The 17,442-nt window shown below is 35.1% G+C and overlaps 1 protein-coding gene across 1 annotated transcript in view; it reads left to right on the top strand.

The window, feature by feature from the left end:
• The window catches only part of SAMSN1 (SAM domain, SH3 domain and nuclear localization signals 1), a 137,431-nt gene that overhangs the window by 31,703 nt on the left and 88,286 nt on the right, over positions 1–17,442 (top strand). The window contains 2 exon segments of the mRNA XM_063702748.1: positions 6,831–6,957; positions 8,111–8,463. Coding sequence (XP_063558818.1) covers positions 6,831–6,957; positions 8,111–8,463 — 480 coding nt within the window.

Here is a 17,442-nt window from a genome sequence, read left to right as displayed (position 1 = left end):
AACCCCAAAGAGATCACCTTGCAGTGAGGGGGACAGGAACAGAAACAGATGACTATTTTTCTTAGTATTCATATTAAGCAATGTGCATCACAGGCAGACACAATATTTCATTCTTCTTTGCACCTCCCATAGATTAGGTCCTCAGTAATAAATTAGGTCCTCATCTGATAAATGAATAAATAAATGTCTTATAAGCCTTCCAGGAGAATATATTTGATTTTATTAACTAATTCATTCAATTACTCATTTATTCGATGACTTAAAATTTTGCCTAGCTTTATTGTGTTTTTCCAATCTTAGTTTAAGTTCAGTTTCTATCGCTGAAAAATAATAATTTTTAAAATTATAATGATACATGAATATCTAATGTCAACATGGCAATTTTCCCACCAACTGTAATTATTTGTTCAATCAATATTTCATTTGCATAAATTATCTTAAATTGTCTTTTTAATTAATTGTATTTCCAAGAAAGCAATAAAATAAACCTCTGAAGTGAAATGTATTTGGTTTCATGTGTTTGCATTGATCAATTCTAGTTCATAATCCCATTGGTTTTATTACTGTCCATTGAGTTTCTAAATGTTTATTGATCATTGTGACCTTAAAAATTATCTTTTTAGAATATATGTTTTAGGTCATGAATAGAGACTAGTCACTTTTATATAGGAGGAAATGAAGATATAGATTTAGGGGTTTAATAATTCAACATTTAAAACCTCTTCTTTATTTTGTTTTACCATGAAAGTAGCTCTCTTCATCCTGTCTCTAAGCACCTTCCCGTTCAAGTGGCTAAGAACAAATTCCCAGTAGAAAAAATTGAATACTTCTGTCCTTAGCAAGGATAGATTGGATTATTGAAATCTGCCTTCTAAACACATTTTGTAGTTTATAGAATTTCTTCCCACATGTGATGGCTCACGCCTGTAATTCCAGCACTTTGGGAGGCTGAAGCAGGAGGATTGGTTAAAGCCAGGAGTTCAAGACAAGCCTGGGCAACATAGTGAGACTCCATCTCTACAAAAAATAAAATAAAATAAATTACCGGGCATGATGGTGCGTGCCTGTAGTCCCAGCGCTTTGGGAGGCTAAGATGGGAGGACCTCCTGAGCTCAGGAGTTCAAAGCTACAGTGAGTTCTTATCATGCAAATGCACGCCAGCCTCCAGCTTGGCGGACAGAGCAAGACCAAGACCCTGTGTCTTAAAAAAAAAAAAAAATTCTCCCAATTATGCTAATTACAGAACTAACACATCTTCACTGTAGAAAACTAAGAAGAGTAGAATATATAAAGAAAGAAAAAGGCCACATATAATGGTGTTTGTACTTTTTATACAAATTTACATTCCGGTTTTTCACTTAATACATGGGAGCATTAAAAAATTTCTAAGCCCTATGCATACACTGGCACAGTTTTAATAATGAAACAACGAGTCATAAGACCGGAAAACTTAGAGAAAACTGTCAATGTGATACATATGAAACTACTTGAAGTTTCGGTTTCCATTACAGCTTTCTTTAAAAATAAACCAAAATATTAATTTTTGAAAAACTCCATTTCTCCTGTTGAAGAAATTATGTGAGATAGACATAAAGTTATTAGGATTTGTTATTTGAGTGCTTGTTAAATATGACACTAGAGAGGAAAATTTTTCCAAATCAGAAATTAAGAAGAAAAGCAAGAACAAAGGGTTTTCTGCTTTGTTTTGTTTTGTTTTTTACTTCATTCAAGTCTGACGTGTTACTCAGCTATCTTTTCATTAGTGGAGTAAAGAGAACATAATTCAGACAGATAATGCAATCTGGGTTTGGTTAGTCTCCATAAGCCTAAATTTTCCTTCTTTAAAAGGAAGTGATAAAATCAAGAGAGATTTAAAAGCTTTAAATGCCTTTCCAGCAAATATATGTAGGTATATACATACATACACACACATATATTTATATATTTCCTTCTTAATTATGTATATTTAAGAGGATAGGCCTATAAATCTGAAAGTACCTGATACTTATCCTCTGTTTTGGAAAGCCATATTTAACCTCCAAATAAATTCCCTGAATTTGGTTGGTCTTAATTTGGCTGTCAATACTAGATAACTAGTAATTATGCTGGCATTTAAAGATCTTGTAAGAAAGAACGTTGGATTAAAAGTCAGAATACTTGATTTCCATCCCAACTCTATTATTAATAAATTATCTTTCCTTGAGTAAGCCACTTAACTTCTCTGAGTTTTCTCATTTTTTATATAGTCTGGTAGACTAGATGTCTAATAATTTCCATCCTAGCTCATAAAATATGATCGTAGGACTAATCCAGTTCAATAATTCATTGATGCTATCTTCTAAAAAGTATTCTCTAATATTAATATTCAAGCAAAGTGTCAGAAAATGAGATATATTTAACCAAGCACTTCTAACAAAATTTTTGTATTATTTAAGGAAGAGTGAGCAAAATGAACTAAAAGATATTTCTGTTTATAGACACAAATATATGAAATATATAGTATATACATGTTAAATATATACACATGAAAAATTACATTTACATTAACATATAATTACCATTTTGATGGAAATTTATATCTTTCAAAGAAGACTAAATTACAAAGACAAAAGTGAAAAGAAAACCAATTAGAGACTTGACAGTAGTTTCAATGAAAGAAAATTAAACTAGATTGGTAACAATAGAGATGGAGAAAAAGAAACATTCAAGATACATTTTGGAGATGGAATAGACGAAACTCTTAGTTATGGACATTCAAGATACATTTTGAAGATAGAATAGATGAAACTCTTAGTTATGGAATGTGCACTTGGGTGGTTGAAGATGGCCTTCACTGAGTTGAAGAAGATGGGATCAGCATCATATTTGGAGCATAGTTCTAGAGGTCAGTTCTGACTGTGCTTAAAAATTGTTTTAAATACATAGTTGGATATGTGAGTCTGAAGCTCTGCAGAGAGGCCTGGGGAAAGAAATAAATTTGGAGTCATTAGCATATAAGTGATATTAAAAGTGGTATGTGTGCATGCATGCACATGAGTAGAGAATGGTGGTGATATCAGATAAAAGGCCAGGGTTAATCCTTAAGTAATTTCAAAATTTAATTTCAAGAAGAGGAAGCTGTCAGCATATAGGAGTTATAGAGGGAAGGGCCAAAAAAGGCAAAAGGAAAATCAGAGGAACATGGTGTCACAGAAGCCAAGAAAAGAGAGCGTTTCCAGAAGGTCACTGTGGTCAACATTGCTGAATATCAAGTAGTAAAGGAGTTTAAGAATGGCTCATTAGATCAAAAGGACAATTAAAAGGGAATGGTAGAGATGAAAGCTGATAGATGAGATAGATTAAAAGGATGAGAAGTTAATAGAATTAAAGGAAGCATACATAGTTCACATTTTTGATACAAATGTGTAGGATCAAAGAAGAATAGAAAAAGTGGTAAATAAAAGATGGTGAGGTAAAGATGAATAACATGAAGCACGTTTGAATGCTATTGGGAAGAGTCCATTGAAATGGAAAATCAAAATTCAGTAGAGAGAGAAAAACAAAACCGTAAACCAAGTTGTATCATCCTCTGATTAGATATTCCATATTCTTCAACCTGCTCTACAGAAGCTTCCTGGAAGGATCTCTGTTATTCTCTGGGCTCATCTCTTGGTACTCTTCCTTTCTTTCCCTTCATGGGCACATACTAAGCATTCTTCCAGAAATTCCAGCGTTAGAACCTTTACAAACTGTATTGTGTTCCAAGACTTCTCTTCTCTCTGCTACTTGCCTGGCTGACTTTTTCTCCAATTCAAGTCTCAGGTGAAATATTCTTTCTGACCATCTGCTGAATTCTAAACCCTCTCTAAATCTTCACATATCTGGTTCCTTCTCATCATTCAGGCCTCAGCTTTAGTATCTTCAGTGAAGCTCCTCCTGATCAGTATATTAATAAACCCTCTTTTTGCATCCTCACTCAATCACCCTGTTAATTATTAATATAGCATTTCTTATGTCACATTCTTATGTTTATATACTTGTTTATATGTTTATCGCCTGTCGCCTCCCTCTAGAATGAGACTTGATAAAAACTGTGATCTCATATTACTTCCTCTATGCCATATCCCCAGAATGTGAGATAGTGCTTGGCATTTAGTAGGTGCTCAAATAAAAGTTTATTGATTTGTTGAATGCTAGGTTTAATTTATGGGATAATCTTCTTAGAACACATTTAAAATTTAAAAGGTATGTTACTATAAAACTTAATCACATTCAGTACAAATATGTAGGTAATGGATAAGAGAATTGAGATAAATAGGGTTATTATTTGAAAAATATTTGAGGATTTTTCTTTTTTTTTTTTTTGAGATGGAGTCTCGTTCTGTCACCCAGGCTGGAGTTCAGTGGTGCGATCTCGGCTCACTGCAATCTCTGCCTCCAGGGTTCAAGCAATTCTCCTGCCTCAGCCTCCCAAGTAGCTGGGATCACAGGTGCATGCCACCACACCCAGCTGATTTTTGTATTTTTAGTAGAAACAGGGTTTCACCATGTTGGCCAGGATGGCCTCCATCTCCTGACCTCATGATCCGCCCACCTCAGCCTCCCAAAGGGCTGGGATTACAGGCATGAGCTGCTGCACCTGGCTGTATTTTTAATCTGAATACATTTTCTTTTTAATACATAGTTGTAATGATTCTATATCTTTTATAATAATATTAACTCTAAATTTCATCCCTTGGATATATAGTACCTATTAACAAGAGGAGGTTGTCCAGAAATACTTTGCTACTAGAAAGTAATGAGTCTAGTATCAAACATGTACTATGGATACCCCATTTTGTATATAAAACATGTATAAAATTAGGATTGTATTTACATTCAGTACATATTTATTAAGCCATGTACAATCCGAGGCACATAGGATTTTAAAAAATAAATAAAATGCAGTAGACTGATGTCCAGTAACTCAAAGTGAATAAAGATACAAAAATTAACAATATCATGCTTTAAAAAGGCTACAATAGAATGTGAACAAAATAATGAAAGGTCAGTTTGTTTTAAAACCTCTAGGCCATGAGATCTTACTTACCTGAATTCAGATACCTTCCAAATGCTTTAGTTCCTCTTGGGGGAAAATCATTTATACAAAGTTCCATTTCCCTGGTATATAATACCTTTCTCTACATTAAATGAAAGCCTTTTTCACAAAGGGAGAAGAGAAGACGATTTTTGTTGCCAGTGTTTCAGCGGAGCAATTAAGCTTTGGCTGTAACAGGAAGTTGCCATAAGAATAGAAGCACAACAAAGAAAAAATGGTTGTGCAATGTCATCTTATTATTTCTGAAAGGGTCTAAAGAGTAGAAAATGGCCTTTCCTGAGTTGTAAAGGGTCTATAAAATCAAGTAACTCAGAAAGCACTAAAAGAAACACTGAGAAATAATACAAAAAAATAAACAGCAATAGAAATTGTGTTGAGCAGAGCATGGCCTTTGGAAAGAGAGGGAAGATTTTGTGCTTCTAAGCATATCTCATCACAGTCCTTTCTGAAAGATTAAAATGATTTCAATATTTTCCCACTTATTTAATGCAAAAAGGTATGGCTTCCTCTGACAAAAACGTCACATTTCCTACGTAAGTGCTATTTTGCAGAGACAGAACAACAAGTTTATACTGGTTGTGCAAAGTCATTCTTAAAGAACAAAGATAATAGCTGAGTATAAAGATTGGAAATGTTGCATGTCAGATATTCTTTACTTCCAAACATTTATTTGGGCTTATAGTCTCTTTAAAAGGATTGGAAAGCATTATTATAAATATGTCTCATTCAAACACTAATGAGGAAGCAAATATTCACCTTTTGAAAACTGCAGTGTCTTTGCAGATGCTATTTATCAGCTGTTCAATGGAAAGAATGAGACAAAAGCAGGTGGAGAAATATTTCTGAGTCTAGAACTTTCTGGATGAAAAAGTATTCCTATATGTATTACATCACATCTAGTGAATTCAAGAACACAATGATTTTTATCAATTCATATAAAACTTAGCACACAAAGAGTTAATTTCCAAAGTATTTTGAAATCCTTAAGAGGAACTATCCGTAAGATAATAAGTAAAAGCTGTATAAATACAAATTCAACAGTAAACTAGTGGGAAACATTCCTGAATCTTTTAAAGAAAACAAGAGTCATTAATGCAATGTTAATTATATTTTATCCATATTTTGTCATAATAAACAAGTGACACATATTCTAAAACATGATGTGGTATTCTGTGGCTATCTTTTGTTTCACTTAGTGCGTATCTTCTAGAAAGCAAGAGGCTATTTTTTTAAAAGTATGTTATTTGAAAAATTTTCATACTTGAAACAAATGCTGTTTGTCCACAAATTTCCAAAAAGAAAATGAAGACAATTTAAATTCTGCTTTATCTAATATTAGCAGGTAGACTTTGTATACTATCAGTCTATTCCAATACTAGCAAATAGCAACTTTGAACCTCTTGTTCCATCTATATTACACTGCAAAGATCTTGTTTTTTTCCGCTGTTTCACAGTGGGCAGGAGTGAGTCATTTATAGATATTTCTGAATTCAATCCATTTTGCTGTATTTTGAAGTAAAAAAAAAAAATTGGTAAAACCACTCTGCTTTAGTATGACTGGCCAGTTGTGACATATTTTATAATTTTGAACCCAAAAAGTATGGTGTGCTTTCAAGTTAGTGCTTAAATTGACTCAGGCTTCAGGTTTTAAGGTCACATTATTAATTTTTCCACATTTATGATCTCAACATATTTCATATTTAATCTTTTGTGAGGAATAATTTGTCTTTACCTAGAGCTGTGTTTGTGCTAGGCCATAAAATCGGGCAGTGACCCTGTGGAATCAATGGGGACATTAAAGCGACTACAGAAACTGGTTTGGACCAAGAAAGCCAGAGTGCAGAATCTGGATGAGGTGAAACCGACATTAATAAACCTCCGTAAGTAAGAACTCAATAAGCTGTTAAAACTCCTTTGAGGGAGAACTAAGGAAGCATACATTAATGAAGCCCATTTTGATAAAGTCTTAAGATAATCATTAAACATTGAGGATTTTTTTATTGCCAAGTTATTTTAAAACAGACATCCCCATCTATTCCTGAATTTTACCCCGTATTTATGCACCACCCCGTTTCTCCTTGCCTTCAAGACCGGGCTCCGAGACACAGTGAGAGAGAGCAATGGAGGAAGCTCAGCAGTGTCCACTGTCGCCATTCCTTGGCCATAGAAAACAATGTATTTGAATTTTGATGTAAGCATAGCAAATTGGTATGTCCATGGCATGCAACTTTGATTTTCATTTATTTATAATAGCATGCCTTAATTAATCGAACTCTTTTAAAAATACCCATTAAACATTTGGATTTAAAGGGATTCCATGACATAGAGCAATTGACTCTGGGTGATATATATTTCTATTTTCTGTAACTGTTTTCTACATTACTAGAAATTTCATCAGAGTCTTTGCCATATTGTGTAAATATAGATCTCGCAAATGAACTTTATAGTGTTACAGATATGGCTTTTTTAAATTTTTGTCATTCTTGTTTTCTGAAAACCATTTCACTGTGAGACACACTGCATCCATAAATCTCTTGGTAGATTGATATTAAAATAGACAATTTCAGAATGTCAGTAGGATTTCAGTCCAACCCACTGAGATTTTATTCTTTTAAGTAAGGCAAATAATTTTATTTATTTCCTTATAATTCTTTATTATACACGTGACCTTAAAAATTAAAAAATATTTAAGAATAGAAACATAAGAGGTGGGTTTTTTAATTGTATCTTTTTCTCAAATATCTTTCAGCATATTATTTGTATGTGGCCTCCATTCTTTCCAGTGAGATAGAATTTAATCAATTGTTATGGTTTCAAAAATGTCAGAAAAATGCGAGTTTTACAAAACAAAAAATTTTATATAGCAAAATAACTTGCTTTTTAATAAATGCTGCTGTAAATAATTTTATAAAATTGAATGACTTCTTGGTTTATCCATTGTGGTGTATTTATTTCTCTTATATAAAGGGAAGAATAATTTCTGTATGTGAAGAATTATAATCATAGTTTTTAACCTATTTCTTTGTCATTCAGAAGATGAAGATGACACGTTGATTTCTTGTTTGAAATTAACCAAGTCCCGAGAAAAGAAAGTGAATAGTGTTAGCACGAGGAGGAAGGAAGAAATGGAGATTAGATTGGATACTCTTTCTGCACCACTGGGTAGATCCAGCACTTTAAATGACTGCAACTTGGAAGATAAATTAGCTTGGTATGAAGGTGAAGCTTACATGTGGCATCACTGGAAGCCTTTTCCTGAAAACCCTCTCTGGACATGTCTTGATTTCCAAATAGCACAAGCTGGACCCTGGGACCACTGCTCCTCTTGTATTCGCCACACACGTCTCAAGTCTTCCTGCTCAGATATGGATCTCCTACATTCATGGGTAAGTTTGCAGACTACGGAAATGTGTCATCTTATCTGGGGTTTTGTACTGTCGGGAAAGAAACAGATAGCAAAAGTGCTAATCAGTCAAATTTATCAGTGTCAGAAAAGTTACCAGAGCAAGAGTTGTCTTTCCAAAAAGCAACCAAACTCTTGTGACTTTTACCCATGTTAACATTTCATATATTCCTTTGTGTACAAATTAATGACTGCATAAAATTTTTCCAGGGATTTCTTTTTGATTGAAGGAAGACTTCGTGTGTTGACTGAGATCAAGAAAATGTGAAGTGAACTGTCTAAATTATTGCAATTATAATGAAATTTCACTGAAAAATAATAGCTAATTTTAATGAGCATTTTCTTTGGGCCTGCCATTTTCCTAAGCATTTTATATGTATTATCTCATTTAAATCTCACATCAACTCTATAAGGTAAGGACTTACATTATGAAATATTACCTTAAGAAATATTATTTTTGGCCTGGCATGGTGGCTCATGCCTGTAATCCCAGCACTTTTGGGAGGCCGAGGCGGGAGGATCATGAGGTCAGGAGATCGAGACCATCCTGGCTAACAAGGTGAAACCCCGTCTCTACTAAAAATACAAAAAATTAGCCGGGCGTGGTGGCAGGCACCTGTAGTTCCAGCTACTCGGGAGGCTGAGGCGGAAGAATGGCGTGAACTCAGGAAGTGGAGCTTGCAGTGAGCCGAGATCGCGCCACTGCACTCCAGCCTGGGCAACTGAGCAAGACTCCGCCTCAAAAAAAAAAAAAAAAGAAGAAATATTATTTCCCCTCATTTTACAGTTGAGAAAATGGAAGCACAAAAAGTTAGTAACAGATGCAAAGTCAGACAGCTAACAGGAGGTAGAGCCAAGACCTATAACCTAGGTCTTGCTTTTAGCTAGAGGTCCTGCTTTTAGCTACTACATTAGAGTGTTTTCCATATACGAGGGCAGACTCTAAGGCTATTATGTGATACGTGAGAAAGAGTATGCTCTCTGGAGTCAAAGAAATTTGGATGGATTCTGGCTGTGCTACTTTTTTTTTGGCTTGGACAAGTTATTTAAACCTTTTAATAACTTTCTTAACTAAAAAATGGAAATAAGAAGCTAAAGTCAAATATTATAAATCTTCTAGTACTTAAGAGTGGTACTTTTTTTTCAATTTCATTGTAAATTGCTCAAGGCATGTTTTATAACTTTATTTCCCTACAGCTCCTCTGGTCATGTGTGTTTTCAGTGAATGAATGGGACAATTTTGTGTATCCAGGGAGCCTACTCTCTACCATTTTCCTCAAAGAATCAGTCTCTTCTTAGACAGAAGCTACATTTCATAACATATTTAGAGGTCTCTGAAAAGGCATATTTTCTCTTGGAGCTTTTTTTGCCTTTTAAGATTTGTGCATTAAGTCTGTAAAGACTACAATTAAAGTAACTTGTGTTCAAAGTGCCATGGTAAATATAACAGGTATCTGATAACAGAACTGATGAAACTGACCAACATTAACCATTTCTAAATATCCTCTTTCTTTTTAGTCTTCATCTTCTTTTCTGGGACTGCTGCACTTTGCAGGTTTTCTCTTAGAGTAGCTTCTTGGAGAGTAGCTGGTAATATAATTAGGACGTTCTTCTGATAACTCCCTCTGATGTCTTCAGAAGCAGGATCAAGGCTGATGACTCCTTGGCAAGTGGCTAAGCTGTTGTGTAGGCATCTGAACACAAATAGTCAGAGTTTTCTTCAAGAATAAAATCTGGACTCCCTAACTTGGCATTTCTGGATTTCATCAGTCTGGACTCAATCTAATTTTTCAGTCTTATCTGTGCACTACCCCCACCTTATTGATTTCCTATGCCGAACTGCCAAACTGAATGATTTGCTATTCCTAAAGGCTGTCTCACACTTTCTTCCCTCTATCTTTGTGACAGTGTGATGGCCTCTGCCTGGTATGTGAATTCTCTCTGTTAGAACCCATCCCATCATCCCTTAGACTCAGATCAAATACTTCATCATCTAGAAAGCTTTTCTGAGTAACACCAGACAGAAGTAGTCCCTCCTTCCTTTGAACTTCTACATTATTTGAGGGCATTATTCTTTCATTCCATATCCATGAAACACATCCTGCCACCTACTATTTGCTATTCACAATATCAGGCACTGGAGATACAGAGCTAAATCATATCTACACTGCCCTCATCTTCATGGAACTTACCATACTCCACTTGTGCTGGAATTAGTTCAGTATTTGTATACTTCCTATGAATAATTTATCTTTGTATCCTCCATAGTTCCTATAATGTAATGGGTCCTCAATGAATATCTGAACAAGTGGCCAGGTGTGGTGGCTCACACCATTAATCCCAGCACTTTGGGAGGCCAAGGTGGGAGGATCACTTGATCCCAGGATTTCAAGACCAACCTGGGAAACAAAGTGAGACCCTGCCTCAAAAAAAAAAAAAAAAAAAGTGAGCATTTTCTAACATGAAGTGTAGAACAGAAATAAATAAATAAATATCTGAGTAGCACTTGTTGCCTAAATAAATGGAGCTTAGAAACCAATGGACTTTGTTTCCATAGATCCAGATAAAGCATATTTCTTCTTGTTTTTCTAGCTGTTCTTATAGCCAAAGCTTTCCTCATTCTAATAAATCCAGTTATAGATAAATTATTTTGTACATATGAGTGTTTGTGGATGTGTGTAGGTGTAGGGAAATACACAATAGTCATTTTTTTCTTTTTTATTTAGAAAGTTTTGTCTATTTTAATATATAACTTAACGATTAAGTGAGTTTTATCTGCAGAAGGTCAAACATGTCTACAGAATGCTCAGAATTTCAGATGATACTGTTCAGCATTCGTGACAGAAAAGCCTCAGTGGACTTGGAGAGAGGGTTCAAGAGCATGTTAGAGTTAAATTGGTTTGGTAAACTTAATGAGACCACTTACACTCCGGGATTTGAGACACTAAAGTGAAAGAAGTTGGATGAGTGCAAATTATTATTTTTGTATTCTACACATATATTCTATAACAACAACAAGTGAAAAATATCCAGTTTCATTTTAGCATAGCTGGTATTTTTTTCAATAGTAATTGCAGGGTTATTATTTCGGTTATTTAACTTTCATATTATAGAATGTAAAGGAGGCAGTGTTGGGGTTTGAAAAGATGTGCTTCTGTAATGAATGTTACTTACTATTAATGGCAGGTAGTCAGAGGCGACATTTTTGCAATTTAAAAGGGTAAGAGTGTGATTATATTTTTAAAAATATACGTGCCAAGATATGCAGATATGATGGAGCTGGGCCTAAACCCCACATTTCATGGGAAATGAATCTAATCTACAAGGACACTAGTTTCTCCTTGACTTCAAAAATTTTAGGAATAGTACATTCTGGTGTCTTTTTTTTTTTTTTTTTTTTTTGATGGATTCTCACCCTGTCGCCCAGGCTGGAGTGTAATGGCATGATCTTGGCTCACTGCAACTTCTGCCTCTTGGGTTCAAATGATTCTCCTGCCTCAGCCTCCCTAGTAGCTGGGATTGCAGGTGCCCGCCACCATGCCTGGCTTATTTTTGTATTTTTAGTAGAGATGGGGTTTCACCATGTTGGCCAGGCTGGTCTCGAACTCCTGACCTTGTGATCCGCTTGGTGTCTTTGATTCTATTATTACATCAGAGTTTTTAGGTGGCCTGAAATTAACTCATCTTTGAGGAAGTCCTTGTTCACCCAGATATGCTTCCTGCTGAGCCCACTGTAGCCTCCCACTCTCAAGGTGGGTGCTGATGGATTTAATGCAGCTCTGACATTGCCAGCAGAGTGTGCTTGAGTAAACTCCTTACCCTCTTTCACCCACTAATTCCAACTCTGTAAGGTGGTTTCAGTCCTACTCACTCTCTTTCCTCTGAGTAACTCTTTGCATACCAAAAACACCCAGTAGTTAAGCAAGGTTATTAATATCTATTAGAAAAATTTAATGAAATAGTGTTGGGATTCATCTATAGTAAGTAATATTTATTGCAAAAATCAAAGCACCCAGAGGTCTGTAAGATTGGAACATTTTATTCCGTTGAGATACTATAAACAAACTGAATCAGACAGGGAGATGTATTATTTGTGAAGGGCTCTTCACAGAAGTCAACAGAAAATGAGATACAGAGATGTTTAACATGAAGTTAAGTTGTTTGTAATGTCTGTGGGATCAGGGAGTGAAGAAATATTTGTGATTATGGAATTGATATAAATTGAGAAAGGTAAAAGATCAGATTTATGAAAGGGTATACTCCACAAGAGAAATGGGAAAGGAAAAACCAAGGATGATGATCTTTTCTAACATCTGAGATGAGTGGTGTTGAGAGGGGATTTCAGCTGCATCTTAAGAAAGGGAATAGTGGAGATGACCAAAAATAATCTTTGAAGCTAAGTGTTTCAAATCAATTTATAAGAAGAATAACTGAAGAGTACTTATGAAGCTCTGTAAGCTAAGAGCATGGAACATCTTAACAAAAGGAGGAAAATGAGCCATAGGCTTGGTAGGGAATGAGGGTAAAAAAGGATAGAGTTTGTGGGCTGTGAAGGAGACAAAGTCTTCCTTTCATATATTTTTATAATAACACATATATTTTTCAAATCTGGGAGACTTTTTCAGATTTATAAGGATAAACAAATTATTTTTATAAGATTAAGAAATGGGGCCAGGTGTGGTGGCTTACACCTGTAATCTCAGCACTTTGGGAGGCTGAGGCAGGCGGATCATGAGGTCAGGAGATCGAGACCATCCTGGCTAACACAGTAAAACCCTGTCTCTTCTAAAAAAAAAAAATTATATATATGTATATATATATATATATATATATATATACACATATATATAAATTAGCCCACCGTGGTGGCATGTGCCTGTAATCCCAGCTACTCGAGAGGCTGAGGCAGGAGAATCACTTGAACCGGGGAGGTGGAGGTTGCAATGAGCCGAGATTGCACAACTGCACTCCAGCCTGGGAGACAGAGTGAGATTCCATCTCAAAAAAAAAAAAAAAAAAGAAAAAGAAACGGATGCAATCTAGACATAAACAAGGAGCAAATATCCATTCCTCCTCTCAAATTTCTAAACTATTTTCAAACCCATTTTATATAGTGTGAAAATGTTTAAAAAGTGACAGTAACAAAAGATCTTTCAGGAAGAGGCAAAGTCAAAGACCCAAAAGAACAGAACAGAGACCTGCTTACAGAAGAATTCAAACAGTATAGTGAGAAAAATTGTAATAGTGAGAGACAGAATCATATAACAAAAATCAAAGAAAAATGAGTGGAGTTGATATACAGCATCTGAAGGTGAGAACATAAACAAAGCTGTACTTAAAGGTATCTAAGGCAAGTATGAGAAGACTTTTTTTGGAATCTTGCATGAACTCATCACAATGGTGACAAACCGTGTGGATGATGGAAAAATTCTTTACGCAACTGTTTCAGTTGGAGGAACAGGTGGTCTGCTAATGTTCACCAATAAATAGAGTAACAAAAGGTTTTACAATTCTTTCAGTTCAAATGTGCAGCAGTGGATGCTAATTATTGACATGGGAAAGTGCTCTTGGGATACACAGCTTCACTGTTGAGTTGTATAAAAGTTTTAATATGTCTCAAGAAAACCAGAGGTCTCTGGGAGACAGACGACTTAACTGGAGACAGACAGCTTAACCGGGGTAAGCTGTCTGTGCCTGTCCTCCATTTTGTCTCTCTATTCTCTCCCTTGGCAGTCTCCCTCGGTCTCTCTGACCCTGGTCTTCCCCCTTCAATCAACATGACACACCATTATCAGATTAATCTAACAGATTAATTTTCTTGACTATTCTAACTGATAAATGCTGCCCTGATTAATGATCCTGAAGCTCAAATCTAATAATGTCGCTGCTCCCCTCACAAACCTTTAAACGCCTCCCCCACAACCTACAGGGTCAAATCTAAACTCATTCACCTAATCTTCCTTCTAACCAGATGCACAGAGGTCTTCTTTACACACTCTTTACTGCAGACAAAGTGAGTATCATCCTTTCATCAAGCACAATGATATTTTTTTCCATCTTCACATCTTCATACTATTTCCTCATTTTGGCCTTTCTTTTCTTCTCTACCTATTTGGTAAACAGTAGTAAAGTTTAAAAGTGTAGGTGAATGAGTAAGAATCCATGATGTAGACTTTGAAAAATAGACATATGCAAAGAAAGAATTAAGGCTAGAGAGGACCAGTAAAAAGACAGTGAGTAAGGAGGCACATGATTTAGGAAAAAGGAAAAACAATTCATGGATTCCATTCTCATTTTCTTTGTGCTTTAGTGATGTTAGGCTCCTGCCAAAAAACCTCTGTGTTCCCATTTGTGGTGAGTAGTAGTATTTTTGGACCTGGTAAATAATAAGACATACTAAGAAGAAAGCTCACACACTCACCCGGAAGAAGGTAGACTATGAACTATCAATGCATAATTCCTCATAATTTAACATCCTTGTGTTTCATCTCCAACGTCAAAAATCAGTTGTTGGAACAGCTTTAAATTTTACTTTTTTGCAGTGGAATTATAGTGGGATGGAAAGGTAAAAAGTTTCAGCAAATATGTTTGGACCACTTATGGAAAAGAAAGCATCATAAATGGTAATCTGGACTGAGAATTTTGAAAAGATAAATAGGAAAATGTGATACAAAAATGCCAAAACATATCTATACTCACTACAGTCTGTGCTAAAATTAATATACTTGACAATCAAGATTCTAAAAATAATTTTATAAACTTAAAGTGAGCAAGAAAATAATCATTAATTATGACAATTTTACATGATGAAATTTTAATTATGACCAATTTAATGTTTGATGGTAGGAGAATCAGCATTTACCCAAGAGAAGAATTTGAAAATTAGGAGATTCTGCATGGCTTATTCATTCATTTATCCATTCATTCACTCATTTAGCAAAGTCACGTAAGGTGCCTCCTAAGCCATCCAGTCTATGAACTTGAGAGCTTAGAAGTATGCATGTGTGTTAGGAGAAGGGGTGGACAAGAGAGTTTACATGATCTTATTAAAAGAAAATGGTAAAACGGAAGAATAAGTAATAGCAATTTTTGGTGTAAAAATTCAGTAAAATGGCAAACACTTTGTAGTACCTGTATATAAAATAAGCCTGAAAAAAGGTCTCGCCAGACATGCAAACACATTTTTTATTAGATAAAGAAGAGCTTGTAGAATAAACACATAAAATATGAGATATTATAATAGTAGAAGATGTCAGGTTTATGGAAATTCCTTAGGTTGAATATGAAGAAAGTAAATCGTAAATGTGCATAAAATGTTTAAGTGTCTTTTCCAATACAATCTTTTACAATAAAAATAAAAATAAAATGAGAAAATGTAATTTCTCTGTAAGTGTGAAGTATTAGTCTAGAAACCCAGGATAAATAGGGGTAATATTAAAATAGACTTTTGAGACACAGCAATGTAGCATTCAAACCAGTCAAATTATTTGGGTTGATGTTTGGCTTTTCCCAATTACACAAACTTCATGCATATGTGAAAATAATAGTCCTGTGATCTAGTTATAGAACTGTTATGGAAACCAAGAATCCCTCTTCTTCATGAATTACCCTAAGGATTTTCCTCCTTTTCTCTCTTCATGTGTTTTCACTCTGTGCTTATTTACTCAAAGGCATCATATTAAGGAGAAAGTTGAATTGATATTCCTTATAGTAAAATCTTCCTAAAGTCATCATAAAACATTTGTAATTTAGATGAGTTCTTATGATCATGAAATAAGATCAATGATAATCAAGTATAACTACATTTTGGCTTTCACAAGACAGTTGGAATACGTTTCACTGGATTCTCAAATAGGAGAAAGAGAATTATGGACAATCTGAGGTGGGGGCCCAATATGCTTATTAGCCATGAGAGACCTAAATGTCCTTTTTACTTAGAGCCTCTCTTGCATGCTCCAACAGAAGGAAGCAAATCACCAAAGCTGGACATCAATCTTTGGCAGGAGAGAAGCCTGAATGTTAGAACATTTGAACAAGCTCATTAGAACATCTAATGAGCCTTGGCAAATGCTCCAAGTGTTGCCAAATTTTCTTTTATTGCAAAGAAATATGTTCATAATTCAAATACTGCTAAGCAAACTATAGAAAAGACATATTTTGCATGTGTAGCATGGTGTGTTAGAAGCTGTGTTATACCCTTAAGGGAATACTGCTCAAAGCCAGAAGAGTCAGCTGTGAGTTTAGCTCTGTCATAGTAGGATCTCTTTGGATCAAATTGCCTAATCTCCATGGGCTTCTACCTCCTCATCTTTGGAATGGGGGAAAATGTCAATGATTTTTAAGATCCTTGCTGTCTTCAGTAGTTTGGGTCATAAGGATACAATGAGGAAGATAAATTATATGTGCAGAAAAAGTTTTGTATATAAAGGTTTCTTCCTAATTTTTCAAAGCAATTTTCTTCAGATGATGCCTGTTGGCCTTATTTCTACATTTTTTACCTTTACCTCAGCTGGTTTAGGTTTAGGGTTTTTGTTTTTGTTTTTGTTTTGATTTCTGAACAACTATACTTCCTCTATCCCATCTCCTTTCTCTCTCCCTCATGGTCTCTGGATGCATCAGCCATGACTTAAACAACGTAAGTCAGAACCAACAAGTATGCATATGAATTCACTTCAGGGCTACAGAAACTTCTTCATGAACCAGAATTTTCATTTTCATTCTCAGGAGCTCTCACCATTCTAACAAGAAGTACTTTAAAAATCCTTTTAAATGCTATTTCAGAGGAGTAAAGTCTGCTTTGAAAAAATGGATGGGTGAAGTTTAAGTAAGACTGTAGAAGGGAGTAGAAGATCTGGGTCTGTGCGGTGTAAAGAGTGCTTGGTTGGAGAGAGACATCTGCTTTTGCCACCATCACCCTGACTCCCACCCATCATCACATACACACTAGGTGGCACCTTGAGTG

This window comes from Gorilla gorilla, chromosome 22 (assembly GCF_029281585.2).
Source record: "Gorilla gorilla gorilla isolate KB3781 chromosome 22, NHGRI_mGorGor1-v2.1_pri, whole genome shotgun sequence".
NCBI lineage: Eukaryota > Metazoa > Chordata > Mammalia > Primates > Hominidae > Gorilla > Gorilla gorilla.
This window is presented reverse-complemented; position numbering and strand designations above follow the sequence as displayed.